Source organism: Carassius carassius, chromosome 16 (assembly GCF_963082965.1).
Source record: "Carassius carassius chromosome 16, fCarCar2.1, whole genome shotgun sequence".
NCBI classification, from domain to species: Eukaryota; Metazoa; Chordata; class Actinopteri; order Cypriniformes; family Cyprinidae; genus Carassius; species Carassius carassius.
The window spans coordinates 15,390,592-15,408,918 of NC_081770.1; the positions used below are offsets into that span (position 1 = coordinate 15,390,592).

The 18,327-nt window shown below is 41.2% G+C and overlaps 1 protein-coding gene across 2 annotated transcripts in view; it reads left to right on the top strand.

Annotated features, from left to right (window-relative positions):
- The window catches only part of LOC132159675 (BCL-6 corepressor-like), a 46,417-nt gene extending 35,051 nt beyond the window's left edge, over positions 1 to 11,366 (top strand). For both annotated transcript variants that reach the window (XM_059569252.1, XM_059569251.1), the window contains 5 exons: positions 1,395 to 1,561; positions 2,460 to 2,605; positions 5,009 to 5,086; positions 6,003 to 6,153; positions 9,972 to 11,366. In XM_059569252.1, the coding sequence (XP_059425235.1) occupies positions 1,395 to 1,561; positions 2,460 to 2,605; positions 5,009 to 5,086; positions 6,003 to 6,153; positions 9,972 to 10,266 (837 nt within the window). In that variant the 3' untranslated portion in view covers positions 10,267 to 11,366. The remainder of the gene's footprint in view (positions 1 to 1,394; positions 1,562 to 2,459; positions 2,606 to 5,008; positions 5,087 to 6,002; positions 6,154 to 9,971) is intronic.
- The last annotated feature ends 6,961 nt before the right edge of the window (positions 11,367 to 18,327 follow it).

Here is an 18,327-nt window from a genome sequence, read left to right on the forward strand (position 1 = left end):
GCAACTAATACTCAACTGCCATTGGCTCATCTGCATTTGATGGGAGGAGCTTATCGATAGGCCAAGTGAGCGTGGTAAGTGTGTGTATGTTTTACCTTCCTTGTGTTTTGGTCCACCCCTCCTGGCAGACAGGAGTAAACATCCGCACTGGAGCGAGAGTTTCCCGTTTGGGCTCGTTAACGGCTCGGCGCCCCTGCTAACGGCTTGGTTTGTTTCGGTCATGCCGGCGGCATGCCGTATCCTGGATACGGAGCCAGTGGGAAGCGCGAGGCAGAGCGGCTGGCAGCAGTGTGGGGCAGGTCGTACCACTGTGCGACTCCGTCGGGGGAGGGGTTGAATGCGTTCTCTGAGACGCTGCCAGGGTTGAAGTGCGAGTGCTACGCCTCTTGAATCCTAATGCCCTCATTCGTCTGAGCGCTGAGCGGACACCAGCCCTCCCCTCTCCAGCCCATCTGTGTGTGTGTGTGTTTGTGTGTGTGCTCGCTTGTTTTTGATGCCTCCGTGCAAGAGGAATCGGCTCGTAGTGATGGATGTGGGATTTCCTTTAAACCCGAGCTTGCAGAAGAACTCTCCTATTAAATCTGCAAGGGTTCTTTGTAGTTCCAGCCTCTTCCAGACATTGTTCTTAACCAGTAGACGGGAATGGCAGTAAGTGCGAATGGGACAATACATATAATGCCAAATCGCAGAAATCTGAGTAAAAAACTGTCTATTGACAGACATGCCTGATGCCTGATTGCCTGATGGTTGATAAGAAAAAATGGTGAAATTGAAGGGATGTTGGCAAATGATAGAATTCGAGGGTCTTTTGAATTGTTCCAGCACAGAACATTCTAGTGACCACAAAGCAGCATCTGGAGCAATTGCTGACGTTTTCCTTTGTGGCTGCTAGGGTGTTCTAGATTGGCACAATTAAAAACAACCTTGAATTCTATCATTTGAGATCCTCCTTCAAGCAACCACACAGCAAAGTTCTGTCTAAGAATCGGATAACAACATCCTTAGCAGTTTACTGTGTTCTTTTTGCTTGGGTTGATGTGAAAAGGCTTGTCTGCACAGGCAAACATCGTACATATTTCCCCTGCCTTTAAAGTCGCTCCTACACTGCTGCTTCTTGCAGACTCTCTATCTCACACACTCTCTCACACACACACACACACTCACAGTGCCGTCTCAGGCATCTCATATAGAAAGTGAACAGCAGGCTTGGGGCAGGATTCGTCTGTAAAGCCCCTGATACCTCACACATCAATAATCAGCTCTGGGCGGAACTGTCTGTCTGCTCTCTTCCTGTCTCTCTCTTTCTCTGCGCTCTTTAATGGTGTTTAATGAATTTCATTCCTCGCTGCACCATAGTAACCGCTCGTCTTCTGTCTCTCTCCCGCTCACTGTAGGAGGTGGTTTTGTACTGTCTGGAGAATAAAGTGTGTGACTTGAATCATCGGGATAATGCGGGTTACTGCGCGCTCCACGAGGCCTGTTCCCGCGGCTGGCTCTCCATCGTACAGCACTTACTGGAGCACGGGGCCGACATCAACTGCAGTGCACAGGACGGCACCAGGTAAGCACACATGCATTCATGATATCACCTAAATAGAAAAAAATTACATGCAATACTTATTTCTGTGACCGCCTATGCTTTCATCACACTGCGTTCAAAAGCATGTGCGTGCTACCGCGGCACGGATAATTACACATGCACACACGTGCTGACGCACACACACTCAATGTCAGTAATTATATGTTTGGTAATAATGGCTTTACAACAACAGAAGAGGCCGAGAATCTTAGTTCGGATAATTACCGCAAGAAGAGCAGATTAGGCGTGTGAGATCGCTGTCTTCGCTATACACTTAAAAATTCAAATTCATTTAGCGTTCCGATTCAGGAAAGATGAATGACAGTGACAGGTTTTAATGACTGTTTTATTGGGCAATGCCAGCAGATAAAATGAAGGTAATTATGGACAAGGGAAGTAATTGAACTGTTTAAGCAAAAAGAAAATCTCACAAATGCCAAAGAAAATTAAATTAAAAAAAAATTGGTTTTTGGTATTAAAAACCATCAGCAAGTGGATTATGATCACAAGACAAATAATAACCTACCCAGTTTACGTTCTTGATAAACTGTTCCGGTATTATTGTGAACCATTTGTCAGTGCACTTTATTCTAAAGATTGATTATTTATTTATTTATCTATCTATCTATAATAATTAATAATGCAATTTTTTTTTTACTTTATAGTAAACATTTACCACTTTATCCAAGGTTATGGCAATTTTGTTGCAATGTGAAAGTCAGAAGTGAACTCTGGGATTGAAAATTATGGGAAAGTAAAATAAATAATACTTTTCATGATCTAATCAAAATCTGATGGATAAAATAAATATAAGCCGCAGTATAAATGTAATATTAGTTTTTTTTTTTAGAAGTAAGTATTCTTCTCTCTTTTCCAACAGGCCTCTCCATGATGCTGTGGAAAACGATCATCTAGATGTGGTCCGACTGTTGCTGTCATACGGTGCCGATCCAACTTTAGCTACCTATTCGGGCCGCAGTTTGCTGAAGATGACCCACAGCGACATAATGGAGTCTTTTCTGTCTGGTAAGAGCGCACTGTTCCTCTCTTCCACCTCTATTCCCAGAATTTCCCTCCTGTAGCCGTGGAAGGTTCGGCTTCGCTTGGCTATCTGGTTACTAAGCAACAGCTGGAGCAGAGGAGAAGCCTTTAGCTCCGGCAAATCAGCTTTCCCTGAAAGGAGATTATGTGTGTCTGTGTGTGTGTGTGTTTGTCTGTGTGCGTGTCTTTATTTGGTCTTGTGTGGCATGTCTGTTTATTAGGGTGTGCAGGTTTGTCGCATGCTACAATATTTAGAAAAGATGGGTTGTATTGTAACCGTAATCTGGGTCTAATCTGGAGCCATCTAAAATAAAATGGGGTGTTGTTTTTATGGGTTTAGAAGCTTTTGACATCATTCTGACCCTTTGATTTTTTTTTTTTTTTTTTTTATAGCTGTTGTACATTTGTGTTTTTTGGAGGAAAGTTTTCACGTTACACCTTAAGAACAGCATCTGAATGGCTTCAAAGATTTAAATTGGGTTTAAGAAATCTAGATTTAGCTTAAATGACTTTTAAAGCTACAGCATGTGATTTCTGCCCCACTAGCAGCACCAAACAGAACCGAAACTTATTCGAAAATATTATGACAAACGCTCTTGCCATATGTCATTGGTCAGAGAATTGGACAAATCCCGCCCCCACTTTATGCCATTGGTTACAACCCTGTTGTGATGTCAGTGCACTAAAAAAAACTGCAAATCCATTTGGTGCCACTAGTGGTCTAAAAATTTCACGCTTAAAGCAGCTGTATAGTTTTTGCAAGCTTTGGAGCCCACTAGAGTCGTAATTATAATGATTACCGATTCATGCGCATTTATGGTTTTTATAAATCAATCCACACTTTTTATGGCAGTTCGTACACGCTTACAAAACTTGCATAATGCCAGAACAGAAATTTGGGTAAAGCTTGAGAAAGAAACTGAACCTTTTTTTTTGCTCAACCTGTTTGCCAGACCAGAGACTGTTTGTCATGTTCTCGACAGTTTTTTTTTGGTGTTTTGTGTTGAAAATTACCCAGAATATTATTTTCAAGAGTTGTTTCTACCATTACCGTTCATCGTTAGTGGAGTATTGACCTTGTCATTGTGCTGTTCGCCACCCATTGTGTGCAGAAGTAAAGTTTTAATGCTCCAGGTTAGACGTTCGCATGGATAAAGACAAGCTGTGCTCCGGGAGCATGTGAAGATGACATTGCAGGAGACGTGGCATTTGCCGAGATGGCCTTTCCTGTGTTTGTGTTAACACTGACCCCTCTCGCCCGAGCACAGCCTCGCCATGACTGCCCGGAGGAGACACTCTCTCTCTCTCTCTCTCTCCCTCCCCCTTTCTTTCTCTCTCTCTCTCTCTCTCTCTTTTTCAGCGACAGTAGTAGTGTTTTGTGAGGCACCGCTTGATTAATGGTCAAAGTTGTGAGCTGAACTAGAGGGCATCGCGAAACAATTTGTACACAGCCGGCGTTTGTTCTTGACGGCAGTCGCAAGTTCTTTCCCCTCCAAAGCCATCTTAATATATGTGTGTGTGTGTGTGTGTGTGTGTGTGTGTGTGTGTGTGTGTGTGGATTAGCTTCAGGGCTGCCAGTTAAAGGGCAGCTCAGTCACATGGTGGAAGTGCAGGGCATCATATTGTGTGTGTGTGTGTGTGTGTGTGTGTGTGTGTGTGTGTGTAAATCAGCAGGCTTGTCCCGTTCTGCTGTCTGCTGCACTGATTTAAAGACCCTCCCCAAATTTGTTTTCCCTCTGTGGGAGCCTTCTAATCAACCGCCCTCTCTCTCTCTCTCTCTCTCTCTCTCTCTCTCTCTCTCTCTCTCTCTCTCTCTCTCTCTCTCTCTCTCTCTCTCACACTCTCTCTGGGTGGAATTGTTAATGGCTGCGCTGGCAAATGCGGCTCCCGTCGCCGCTGGCTGTGCTTCGCAGCACCAAGTGGCATCTGAGCGTGCAACCACATAACGCTGGCAGAGCATCAGAGCTTCTGCTGTCTGTAGAAGACTATTTTCTTACTGTCGCTTGGTGAATGTGCTCAGTTTAGCAATTGCACGATATATTGGTCATCATATCTGCCAAACATTAGCACTTAATTCCCTTTATTGATATTAATCGCTGTTCTTGTAGCGTCATCTATCATCTTATTTATGTATTAATTAATTGTATTACTTTTTTTATTACTTTCTAGATTTGAAGCAATATTTGTTAACTAGCACTTTTTGTTTATTATTATTATGAGTTTATTGATTTATTATTATTATTTTATTATGTGCATTTTCTTGAAATTACGAGCATGATCTTATGCTAATATTAGCTTTAAGTTTAGCTTTTTTTTTGCCCAAAATGCATTTCTAGTTGCTTCCTGTTTACATCACTAATGGTCTCATCTCTCTCTTTCTCACTCTAGATTACTTTGCTGACCTGCAGGGCAGAGCGGACGATGACCCCGGTGTGTACTGGGAGTTTTACGGCAGCGCAGTGTGCGGTGAGTACCACTTTCACACTTGAACACACACACACATACTCCGAAATGCACAAAACACTCACAGCAACAGACGTAAGAAACAATGGAAAAGAATCACGCAAACAGACAAGACGGGTAAACACCTGAAGGTAAATCTCTGTGTGAATCATCAATGTTTGTAGACGGTCATTGATCTAGAATTGAAAAAAATGGAAAAATAGCTTCCATGTGTGTTTCTACCTCTGATGTTTGCTTGAAAGTATTTATATAAAAATCCCCGTTCTGTTAGTGGTGGGGTCGGCACCATGGGGGCAAAAATAGATGCTAGCATTTTTTTTATTGCTCTTTCTTTAAACGAATTCTAGCTGCGTAGCGAGAGTTCCCCTGGCTGCCATATATCAGCAGATCGCTCAGTGTGTGTGTGTGTGTGCGCGAGCGGGCCCGTCTCCAGCTGGCCGAAAACAAACCCACTGCTACTGCACATTTTCCCTTGGATTCCTGGAATAACAAAGCTGGTGGAGAAAGGGAGGTGTTGAAGGGAGCCGCGTGGCTATTTTTGGGAGCTTTGCGCTGCCTTGGAAAAACCCAAAGCGCAACAGACAGAGGTAGAGGCGTCTGTTTAGCTCCGAGGCGTATGCTGTGCCGCTAGCACGCACGAATGAGTGAAGTGGCTTCACACGCAGCTCTTCCAGCAGTGCCGCTTGGAAGAGAGTGCAAATAGGAGAACGCGTTCAGAGAGCGACTTGAGAGCAGCGCCGGGAAAGCATGTCTCGGCATGAATCCGACAGGGAGAGGGAGGGTGGGAGGGATTTTTTTAAGGGATATTATGGGTGAGGAACCCATTGTAGCTCTCAGAGAGAGTGTGTGTGTGTGTGTGATTCCATAATTCACACTTTGTCTCTAATTTCTAATCAATATTTTTCTGTCTGACTAACAGAGCCTGCCGATGACTCGTCTGGTTATGACATCCTAGCTAACCCACCTGGACCCGGCGAAGACGAGGAGGAACAGAGAGAAGTTTTTGAGTTCGAATTTTCCGACCGGCCGCTGCTACCGTGCTACAACATCCAGGTGTCTCTCTCGCAGGGGTAAGAATCTAAATCTTTAGTCTTGACTGACATTTGTCCATGACTACTTTTGTTTAGAATGAAACCTATTATTTTATCGGTAGGGATAGTGGGACTATAGACATAGCTTTCAGGTAAAAGATGTTGAGAATCAGTCCATATTGACCAAGGTACTAGTTTGAAATATTGTAAATGCGGAATTTCGAAGAATTTTTGATTCGAAGCAAGATGCTCGTAATCATTTGTTGAAGTAATTCAACTTCAAGAAAGGTGTTGGTAATTACTATCAAAAGTTTGGTTGTCATTGTAGTATCATAGATGGCTTGTTTGTACATCAACTTGTTGCAATTGTAGCCATGGAGCTTTCATTTTAAAGTAGGACATGGATCATCATTAGTCAAAAAAATCTGATCAATATTAGAGAATTGCGCACTACAAAGTATCGCACAGAATTGTGCGTTATGAAGTGTTGCACAGTTCAAAGTATTGCGCAGAATTGTTGTAATTAGGAAATTCTGATGTACAGTTGCCAGTTGTTGGCTAGCAGGACTTTGCTAGTTGTATGCAATGTTTCTAGATGATTGTTGAATAAGCAAAGCCATTTTAACTGATTCTTAAAAATCCATCAGTAGAGATTAAAGGGACAATTCAGCCTGTCATTAATTACTCACCCTCATGTCATTCCAAACCCGTAAGACCTTCGTTCATCTTCAGAACACAAATTAACTTATTTTTGATAAATCCGAGAGCTTTCTGACCCTGCATAGACAGCAACGGATCTGCCTTGTTCAAGGCCCAGAAAGGTAGTAAGGACATTGTTAAAATAGTTCATGTGACTCCTGGGTTCAACCTTAAACAAAAACAAAAATAACTACTTTATTCAGTGATTTCTTCTCATCCGGGTCAGTCCCTGCCGCCATTCACGTGAGTACCATGACGCATGCATGTGCATTCCTCTTCTTGTAAACAAGGCGCAGCACATCTGGGTTCTACAGTGTGGAAAATATTTATTTGATCCCCTGCTGATTTTGTAAGTTTGCCCACTTACAAAGAAATGAAGGGTCTATAATTTTTATGGTAGGTTTATTTTAATGTATAGAGGCCATACCAAACAAAAAATCCAGAAAAAAAACACATTGTATAAAGTTTAGAAATTGATTCGCATTTCAGTGAGTGAAAAGTATTTTATCCCCAAGCAAAACATGACTTGGTACTTGGTGCAGAAACCCTTGTTGGCAAGCACCAAGGTAAGACGTTTTTCCTTGTAGTTGTTCACCAGGTTTGCACACATCTCAGGAGGGATTTTGGTCCACTCCTCTTTACAGATCCTCTCTAAATCCTCAAGTTTCCTTGGCTGTTGTTTGGGAACTCAAAGTTTCAGCTCCCTTCACAGATTTTCTATAGGATTGAGGTCTGGAGACTGGCTAGAGCCCTCCATGACCTTAATGTGCTTCTTCTTGAGCCACTCTTTTGTTTCCTTGGCAGTGTGTTTCAGGTCATTGTTATGCTGGAAGACCCATCCATGACCCATCTGAAGGAAGGAGGTTCTCATCCAAAATTTTACAGTACATGGCCCCGTCCATTTGCCCCTTAGTGTGGTGAAGTCGTCTTGTACCCTTAGCAGAAAAACAGCCATAAAGCATAATGTTTCCACCTCTGTGCTTGACTGTAGGGATGGTTTTCTTGGGGTCGAGATAATGCCAAAGAGACTTTTGGTCTCATCTGACTACAGCGCTTTCTCCCAAGCATTTTCTGAATCATTTAGATGTTCTTTGGCAAACTTTAAACAGGCCTGTACTGTACATGTGACGTCTTGAGCAGGGGGACGTAGTGTTACCAATGTTTTGCTTGGTGACTGTGGTCCCAACTGCCTTAAGATCATTAACAAGCTCCTCCCATGTAGTTTGGGGCTGATCCCTGACCTTTCTCATGATCATCCTTACCCCATGAGGCGAGATCTTGCACGGAGCTCCATTTCCTAATAATCGCACCAACAGTTGTTTCCTTCTCACCGAGCTTCTTGCTGATGGTCTTGTAGCCGATTCCAGCCTTGTGCAGATATGCAGTCTTCTCTGACATCCTTTGGTCTTGTTCTTGGTGATGGCAGAGGTTGAAATGTAAGTTACTAATTGTGTGGACAGGTGTCTTATACACATAACGAGCTGACATTAGGAGTAACTTCTTAAAGTGGCATAACCAATCTGTGGGAGCCAGAATTCTTGCTTGTTGGTAGGGGAGCAAATACTTATTTCACTCACTGAAATGCAAATCAGTCTCTAACCTTAATATAATGGGGTTTTTTTTGCTGGATTTTTTTTTTTGGTTGGTATTCTGTCTTTATCTGTTAAAATAAAATCAACCGACCATAAAAATTACAGACCCTTCATTTCTTTGCAACTGGGCAAACTTACAAAATCAGCAGGGGATCAAATAAATATTTTCCCCACTGTATGTCAAAACGCAGTGGAGAATGAGACGGAAAAGAATGGTTGAATAAAGTTTTCCTTGCACAAAAAAGTATTCTCGCAACTTCATAAAATTAAGGTTGAACCATAGATGTCACATGGACTATTTTATTGATGTCCTTACTTCCTTTCTGGGCTTTGAACGTGTTGCTGTCTATGCAGGACGAGAAAGCAATCTGATTTCATAAAAAATGTTCGTGTTCCGAAGATGAACGAAGATCTAATGGGTTTGGAACGACATGAGGGTGAGTAATTAATGACAGAATTTTCTTTTTAGGCTGAACTATCCCAAAAGTCAAAGTCAAGTCAAAATTTGATCATGACTAGACAAATTGTTGGTTTACATAATAGCTGAACCTGACGTGAGTTAGCTTTGACCTACATGAGAGGTGTTTCCCTTAAGAACTGCATGACTGCGGAGCGTGTCAACTGACAGACGGGGATGACGTTAGTTTAGCATTAGCAAAGACGTGAGGCCCGTTGCACTTAAACCGAGCGAGGACAGCAAAAGCGTGCGCGAGAGAGACAGTGTAGTGACACGCTGCTAAACAGACACAGCTAATTACCTCCCACACAGGCTCTCGCTCTGCCGTTATCGTGCTCCGCTCTCTCGCCACCCCTCCCTTGCTCACCCTCTCGCTGTCTCGCTCCCAGGCTCAGCTGCCGCGCTCACTGTTGTGTATAATCTTCAGTCTGCGCTTGTCTCTGGCCTTCCCCTCCCCCGTTCTCATTCGCCCTTGTTCGCTCTCTCCCTCTCGCTCTTTCGCTCGGCGCAGCTGGCTGATGCAGTATTAATGGCTTTCTGCTCTCCTCACATTTCCTCCCCCTTCTCCCTCGCCCTCTCTCCTTCGCTCTCTCTCTCTCTCTCTCTCTCTCTCTCTTCCCCTCTCCCACTCCATTCAGCGCTCCGCAAGAGCCGCAGACCGCCTCAAGTGCCATCGATTGAGCACTGCCTGTTACTGCCTTCCCCTCTGTGTATGTGTGTGCGTGAGTCTGACAGGCTCAGTCTACGGTCTTTGTGTGTGTGTGAAGCCTATTGTATTCCTGGGCAAGTGAAGGCCTTGAGAATCTTTGTGTAATTTTGTCTAATTATCTGAATGCGCGTCTGTTCTGGGGCAAGCTTTTGACACGGTGTATGCGCACGTACAATTTTTTTGGTGTTTCTAAGTTTGTGCACATGTTCTGACACATTTTGCCTTGGCGCTCACATGGACACTGCAAATTTGTGCCATTTTTGCACATCTTATTTTTATAATGCCACGAATAAAATTAAGCCTGAAATGACCTTTTTTTTTACGTAGTGATGTAAACTTGCATGAAAACATTGCTCTCTTTTTCAGCCAATTAATCTTTTTCTCTCATTCTTCTTCTCAGACCTAGAAACTGGTTACTGCTCTCAGACGTTCTCAAGCGCCTGAAGATGTCTGCCAGAACATTTCGCGCCACATTCACGCACATCGAGGTAGTGACTATAGCTGAGGCGGAATTCTACAAGCAGGCGTCTCTGAGTCAGCTGTTCTCTTGTCCGGAAGAGCTCGAGGGATTCATGCCCGACAGCAAGGAACTCTTGGATCTGGTGGAAATCAGCGCCGAGCTGGTGGCGCTGCTGGGGTCGTCGCTCGAATGCTTGGACGACCGCTGGGAGCCAGTATCCAGACCACGCTCATGAGCTTCTGAACATGCACGCACACTCATCCTGACTCTCGGAAGGACCCTTGGAGACCTGTGGTGAACTTGAAGCAAAAGAAAAAGGATATTCTGAGGCAGTTCTTGACATTTCAAGGAACTTCTTGACTGGTAGCCAAAGGCGAAATTGGGTCCCAGTGCAGCTAATCTTTCTGTTTGGCTTCGAGAAGGTTTCCGAAGAACTCTTGCGCTCTTCTCGCTTACTAATTCTCCTGGTGACGATGCAAACCTGTACATAGTGTACCGTCTGCAGATATGGAAAGAGAACGTACCTGAGAATTGGACCAATGTCTCTGGCTAACTCTGAGATATGAAGCCATGCTCGCAACGAAGAACTCTTTCATTTAAAAGAGATGTTTTCTAAATAAGAATATAAGTATATATACAGTCACTGTATTTTATTTGTGTGTATTATAAATAGATATATATATAAATATATATAAATAAATGTGTGTATGCGTATGTGTGTATTATATATATTATATATATTATAGATATATAATATGCGCTGCCTTTTTTGTCTTGTTTAGTCAGGTCTTTATTTTATAATTGGAGTTACAATGTTGTAAATACATAATCGGGTTGAAATGGGGTTTTAATTGTGATGTCAACTTTAGAGGTGTACAGAGGCCAGAAGCCCCTTCGGTTCATCAAGAGTTAATTAGCGCACTTCATCAGCGATGTTCCTCTCCTGGAGTAGATGTTCTTATGGTGTTGACCCAGTAACCAGTGTGGGATTTTCCGGTCTCCCGTGTTAAACTCTAATCTACAAAGCTTTTTCGTACCCTGTACGCAAGCTGTTGCTTTGACTAAGTCACTTATTTATGAGTAGAAATTAAGATATTTTGACGTGGCTTTTCTTTGTAAAATATTAAAGTAATTGTAAAATACTAACCTGATGCTTTGTTAGGCAAAGACATGCTTGAACTTGTAAATAATGGGTTGACTATTTCAGTAACTTGTTTCTGACGTGTGTTATTATTGTTTTTTGGAGAAGTGTTCGGACTTTGTAATTATATACGCTATCATTTGTATTTATATTTTACCAAAAAAAGTTCCTTTAAATAAACGGCAATAAAAGATTGTGTACATCTTGTGGTTTTATATTAGTCACATTTACAACTAAACTGACCATATTTACTCACTGGTCTTATTGTGCTTGTTATATCAAAAACATGGATAAAATTTGTTAGAGTTTCACTCTGAAATATGTTACAGTACACAAGTAAAAAAAATGGTTTGGGAATGTATTTTCATGTTGTTAGACCGAATAGAGCATGCCATTATATGACTGCTCTGATTAATTCATGCACAAACAGATTATTAAACCTCCATGTTTATCGCCATAATCGGAGATTAAGGTCTAAATTCCAAAGCGACATTTCTGCCATCAGATCAGCCCTATACAACAGATGAGAGAGACAGCCACATCCTGTGCTGCTGGACAAAACAGGAAATGAAGAGTTCGCCGGAAATTAGAGGCCTTAGGCAGGAGTGAGGAAGGTTCTTGTTGGTCTGATAGCAATACGGACATTATAGGCTTGGTTTTCGTTCCTTAACTTTAATGTAATTGTCAAACTCCTTTCTACTAAGCCCTATAAACTTAAATCCCTTACTTGTTTGTAAAGGAATGGTTCACCCAAAAGCAGAGAGGCACAAACGTGTACTCAAAATTACTATGACAAGTAAATGTATGTATACGTACACAAGCATTTACAATAGCATAGAGCTCGGTACTAAACTAACTGATCAAAACGGACATTCAAATCACGTCATTTGTTTTGTGTCGCAAATGTGGGAGAAAGCGAAAAAGGACGGTTACACAAAATTTCCAATCTCCTTCATATATAAACAATCACTATCAAAGATAACCAAATCAAGCCAATAAGCTCAGAATCCTAGTATGTAATAAAATCCAAATTAACGAAGCTTCTCGTCTATGCTGAGGTTAGTAGGTATTTGGTAAAATGGCCGCTCTCCTCTCCATTTATACATAAATGTTTTATTGTGGTAATACCTGATGCTGCGAAATTTGTTCTGTTGGTTTAAATTCCCAAGTGTTGTGACCTGAGATAATTTTAGGCGTCATTGTTCATCAAGATGTCAAGAGACAGGCCTATCATATTCATCTGCGGATATGATGATAGCGAATATATAAAAATAGACAAGTTTGGTTTGGTCAGAAATTAATTTAGCTTACATCAGACACCTTGAAAACCTATATAGGCCAAACGTGAAAATACTGATACCTTCATGTCGCTTTCCAGACCTTTATGCTTTTTCTTCTGTGGGCCACACAATGTTTTCGTCAGTACTCTTGTACTAATAGGGTTCTTTTTAAGTTGGTTTATCGGTCCTTTTTGGGGTCTTGGCAGCCATTTTGACTTGACTGTCATTGTATATCCTATAGAAAAAGCGCGCGTAGTGATGATTAACAAAAAATAAATAAAACAAATCCCCAACGACCTGAGAGTAGGCTAAACACTGATCATTTTAATGTTTGGGGGAATTATTTTTGTATCTGAGGCACAGTAATGGACTGCTGATGTCTATTTTCAGATGGGATCGTTCAGCTGGTTGAACTGAAGAGGTGTACCTTAATTACTCTAGTTAATCACACACAAAGGACTTTATTTTTTCTGTCCACTTTCTGAGTGGTCACGATTGTTTTTTGTTGTTGTTGTTGTTTTACAATATGCCTTTTTTAACAATGTGAAGCGATTAAAAAACATTGGCAGCTTGTTTACACTGGACCTGTTCATTTGTTGTGGTTAAGAGCTGGAGAGCAGTGTGGCTAATAAATAATAATAATTAACGCAACATACCACGCAATGCACTGATTTTACCACGATTGGCAGTGACTTAACAAAACAGTTTAATAAAATTGTTAAACAGCTAATTGAATAAAGTTTTATAAATGTAGTAATATTTATGTATTAGCATGTAATAATACAACGTAATAAAAATATGATAGGAAAAATATAAATAGTAAGATAATCACAAAAGAGAAACAAGACGCTTAAATGGATTTTAATTGACTCTTATGAGAATTGATAAATGTCGTACTTGTAAATAAATATTGAAATGAACATGTCACTGACTTATTGGCCATTTCTAGCTCTCTGATGTGTCAAATGTAGCTCAAATGTTGCGTATAGCGTAATTGACGACCGCGGACAGAGCCACATACGGCCCAGCGCTGCGGAAGCTGGACTGAAGGGAAGAAATGTGGCCATCTAATTAAAAAACAATTAAATTACATTAGGCTTGGTAATTACACCCTCCCCCTTCCCCGGGTTCCATGTTAAGACGGTTAATCCGCTCTTTATCTATTAGTCAGAGCTGTGACATTGACGGGACTCGACCTGATCAGAGCGTGCAGAGAGAGACAGATGCGTCCACCTCACACCTTGTCAACACTGATGCAGAGCTTTATTTGCCCTGTTCAGGGCCATATTAACCAATAGGCTAGGTGGGGCTGAAGCCACGGGGCCCAAGCAAGGAAGGGGCCCGTGATTGACTGTGGAGTAGATTGACTGGAAGGCAGATCTCCAAATTCACCACCCCCACCACATATTAGAGCTAATATTTAGTTGAGATTTCCCCATAAATTCTGATTTCCATGCATTACCATTTAAGATCGAAACATAGTCTGAATTTGGTTTACCAATCAAATTAATTTGTTCTATATTTGAATTTTGACTGATATATGCAGGTATCTACATCATCAATTTGCATACTAGGCCTTTCTGCCCTAAATAGTATTCGAAAATAGACTTTTTATTCCAATGCCTTCCATGCCTGCAAATGTGTCAGACCAGAACCCCAAGCCCATGCGAAGATATTCCGCTGAATAGCAAAGTTAAAGTTTGGTGCACTCTGACCTGTGAATTTGCATCACGTGGCACTAATAGAAGATCAAAACGTCACAACTTTAAAAGATTAGAAAAATCTCATTTTTTCAGCACCATCCGAGCAAATTTCGCATGCTCAAAGTCTAGTGTGACCGTGGCTTAAGCTGTTCACCAATCACAATGCACTGGGACAGCATTTCACATTTATCACATTTAGTTTTTCGGAAGGTCGGCCTTCATCGAACCCAGAACTAATCGAGCCATTTGTGCCAGGCTGGGGAGAAAAATACTGTAATAATGTAAATTATGTGAAGAATAATGTGTTGTTAGAACCACCCAGCATGAGAGCATATTCCAGTACACCCCTAAAACAAAATCAAGATTTTGAAAAAGAGCATAATCTGACCCTTTTAAGCAGCAGGGCAGAATTCATTCTGGTAAATACTGTACGTGCATTAAAGGTGCAGTGTGTAAATTTTAGTGGTCAGGTAGCGAATTGCAACCACGTCTCAGTCCCCCCGCCCTCCTTTTACAGAAGCTATGGTGGCTGACACAGGTGAAGATGTCATAGTCTGAGACTGCAGAGGGTAGCCAGCAATTAGGTTTCTTTACAAAGGTAAATTAAGGAATTATATTTACTTAATTGTTCAATAAAACAAATATGCTTTTGCGAATATTACTTGTTCATCATTGTGTCAGTGTTTTATTTGCATGAACAACATAGTGACAAAATGCGCTCTGTTTGTCCTTTACCAACCTTTTTGCCCATTTTCGACATAGACTGTTCGGGAGTGACGCTGCCAAGATTGCGATGGCCGGCTCCGCCTACTTTTGGTTTCAAAAATGCTCTTCGGAAACCTATGGGTGACGTCACGGACACTACGTCTATGTAACAGCCTATGATTCTGACGCAACAATTGCGTTAAATCCAATTGTGAAATTGGGCTTCTTTTCTCATAAAACAAGCTAATATCTAATTCAATGCGACAATTTATATAAGATTTTTTTTTACATAAAAATTTATTTTGTGGACATTTGCTTGCTTTGACTCATTTGTGCATATGACCCATCAACAAATGGATTCAGGTATTCCTTTAAATGTAAAATAATAATAATAATAACATCTAACAATTTCCCTATAGAGAAAACTGAATCAAATGTTTACTTCCAGACTTAATTTTGTTGCATTTTCTGCACTCGTTGTCATCAAACACTGCAAATTCTCAATAAAACGGAAAGAATTTACATTGCTTATGCCACCAAAGTCACGTTTGTCTAACTTAGTGTCCATGAACTACATTCATGTCGCGGATCCTTGGCATTTACAAATATTTTGTCTCCTCTCCCTTGGCCTCATCGAATAGCTTAGCCCTAAGCCTATACCATGACTATTTCAGAATATCAACAAAAGTCATCTGAGCAGCTACATTCACCTATTACTTATAGGCTACATAAAACTCATTAATGTTCATTTTTGGATACTCTACTTTGGAAAAGTATACATATTCAGTGCAATGTAAAAGGTGTCACCGACCAGCAGAGCACTGGGTAGGGTGTGTTATATTCAGGGGCAGACTGGACATCCACTTTATTGCAGCTGTCGGAAGGTTGTTTGTGTGTGTGTTCCAAGGGTCAACGCTGTGCCCATCTCTGAGAGGGGTTTGGCGTGGACACGCACATCTCTGGTTTGAGGGCAGGCAGGAAAAACGCTCTCTGGCGGATTAGGTAACCTCTACACTAATTAATTCTGCGAAGGGCCTTTCAGAGCGCCGCATGCAGCTCTCAGAGAGAGAGACAGAGAGAGAGAGAGAGAGAGAGAGAGAGAGAGAGAGAGAGAGAGAGTGGCAGGCTGAAAGGATTGCATTATTCTGCGCTGCGAAAGGAAATCAGAGAGCGCGGGTCTCTGGGGGCCTCGGCGGCGCGCTCTAATAGCTCAGCGCGATCTCTGCGAGGATATTGCTGCCCTCGAGTGTGTTTGCGTGCCGGCAAGTGGGGGCTGGTGAGCGTGTATGCCGATATTTTTAGGGAATACACAAAGGATACGCATGAGGATAAGAGAATACGCGAAGAATGAGACACTGTTGACATTTTTGGACGCGTTTGGTCGTGTGAGTAGGGCTGGGAATCGAAATTGCAGAAAATATAGTGGAACCGAATGATTTTCATGACATTCGGTTCTGTTAACGGCTTTTGAACGCCTACGGTTTTCCCAGCGGTTATCCACAGCGCTACGGCAAATAAAATGAGGTTTTAGCTCACGGTCTGAATGTGAAAAGAGAAAAGACAATAAATGGCAAAAACCTTTCTATTGCATTATCTTCGCTGCGCGACCAGCGGTGTCCGACTCTTATGAACCGGTTCTTTTTAGTGAAATGGTCCAAAAGACTCCGGTATCCCATCATTTGTTATTTACACAAGGACGAGATATAGCAGAAATGTTGAGTTTCATGCAGGCTACACCTGGGCGGACACACAATAGTCCCGCCCTAAACTCACGCCATTGGCTGATTTGATGCTGTTGTGTCAGTCTAGTCTGGATGTTACTAAACATTAAAATGTATAACATTTTACATTGAAGTAAAATTGTATGTTTAAATTTTTAATGTATTTATTAATTATCATTATAAATATTTAATGTAGTATCATGCAGTAATTTGACCTAAAACAGTATAATATAAAAATTATAATTAAAATGTTAAATGGCCTAACATAAACTATGGAAGAAGATAATCTGAGGAAAATCTCAGTATTTATTTATTTTTGAAAGTCGAAAACAGATTAATTACCTGCTTTTTCTTTTCATTTTATTTTATTCTATTTTTTTCTTCTTTTTTTTTTAAATGAAACTCAAATTAAGAAACTAAAACTGCCCTCTGTCGGCGGTAAATTATTTTAGGAGTCATTCATTCCTTCAATTAGTTCAAATTGCTGATTCATTCAGCTATGAAGTAAATGGCTCAATTTATGACTACTGAATAATTGGATTCAGTCAAAAGATTAATTCAGAAACTAAACAACTTTTGTTGCTCACAGACGCAGATTAGGGTGGCTTTTATTTTATTTTTATTTTTTTTGCTTAATTGAGTAAAACAGACAATGTTTTGTTTAAAATATAAAATAATATTGACTTATTTTTTTAACTGAACTGATGTATAAAATCACATTAAAACTTGTGATATTTGTGACAAAAAAAACACTCCTGTGATTGGCCTACTGCTCAGGCTGGTCATGTGATATCCCTCATCATATGATATAAATATGAGGCAATACTCATAAGGGGCATTTTTCCCCAAATATCTTGAATTTTAGGAGCATAACTGCATTTATGGAGTTCTTACCCTGAATCATATTTGGCAACTATCACCTGTATGAAATGTAAGATGACATAGGCTACCGGTCTGGGGGTGGGGCCAGTGTTTTAACTGTTAAAATAATTGAATCATTTTATTTTTTCATAACTAATTTTTTTCATTATAAATACATATATTAGATTTAGCATGTCACACTGCAGGACACTGCTGTAACTGTATATCAACTTCTCAGACACACTAGCCAACAAACATAGCGTAAGAGCGTGTCATGAGTGAATGGCCCCTAACGCCGTCAGGAGCCGCTCCTTTAGTTTTCTCTGTATCTCACACATTCACACAGACTCGCAGATCGTGTAGGAGTTGTGCTCTCCAGTAGGTAACTGTGATCTTCCCATCTGTCCGTGCAGTCAGACGCTGGCAGCAGCCGTGGCTTGAAGGCGTGAGTGGTGGCGAGCTGGAACAAGGACACAGGCATACGGCCAAAGCGAGAGAGAGACACAGAGAGAAACACACGCTATCTGCGTCTCAGGTTGCAGGAAACAACGCCTCCAGCAACAGTTATAAATCAGGTCTAGCGCACAAACACGCACACACTCGGTGAGATCCACCTGTACGTCATTATATCTCACTCACAACAATCTTCATAATATACACATCTGCGCATGTGTTTATAAAATACATTCACTGTGCTAAAATGACCTTTTAATTAGAGGCTACATGAAATTGCTTAACTAACACGGTTTTATGCCCTGTGTTGTTTGTTCTTCCTGTTGAAACAGGAAGTTTGGGCGGGGCTCATCAAATCACCCATCTGTGTTTATTTTAATTGGCAGTAACGTTTAGTTAGATTACATGCATGATTTACAATTTTCTAGTCAG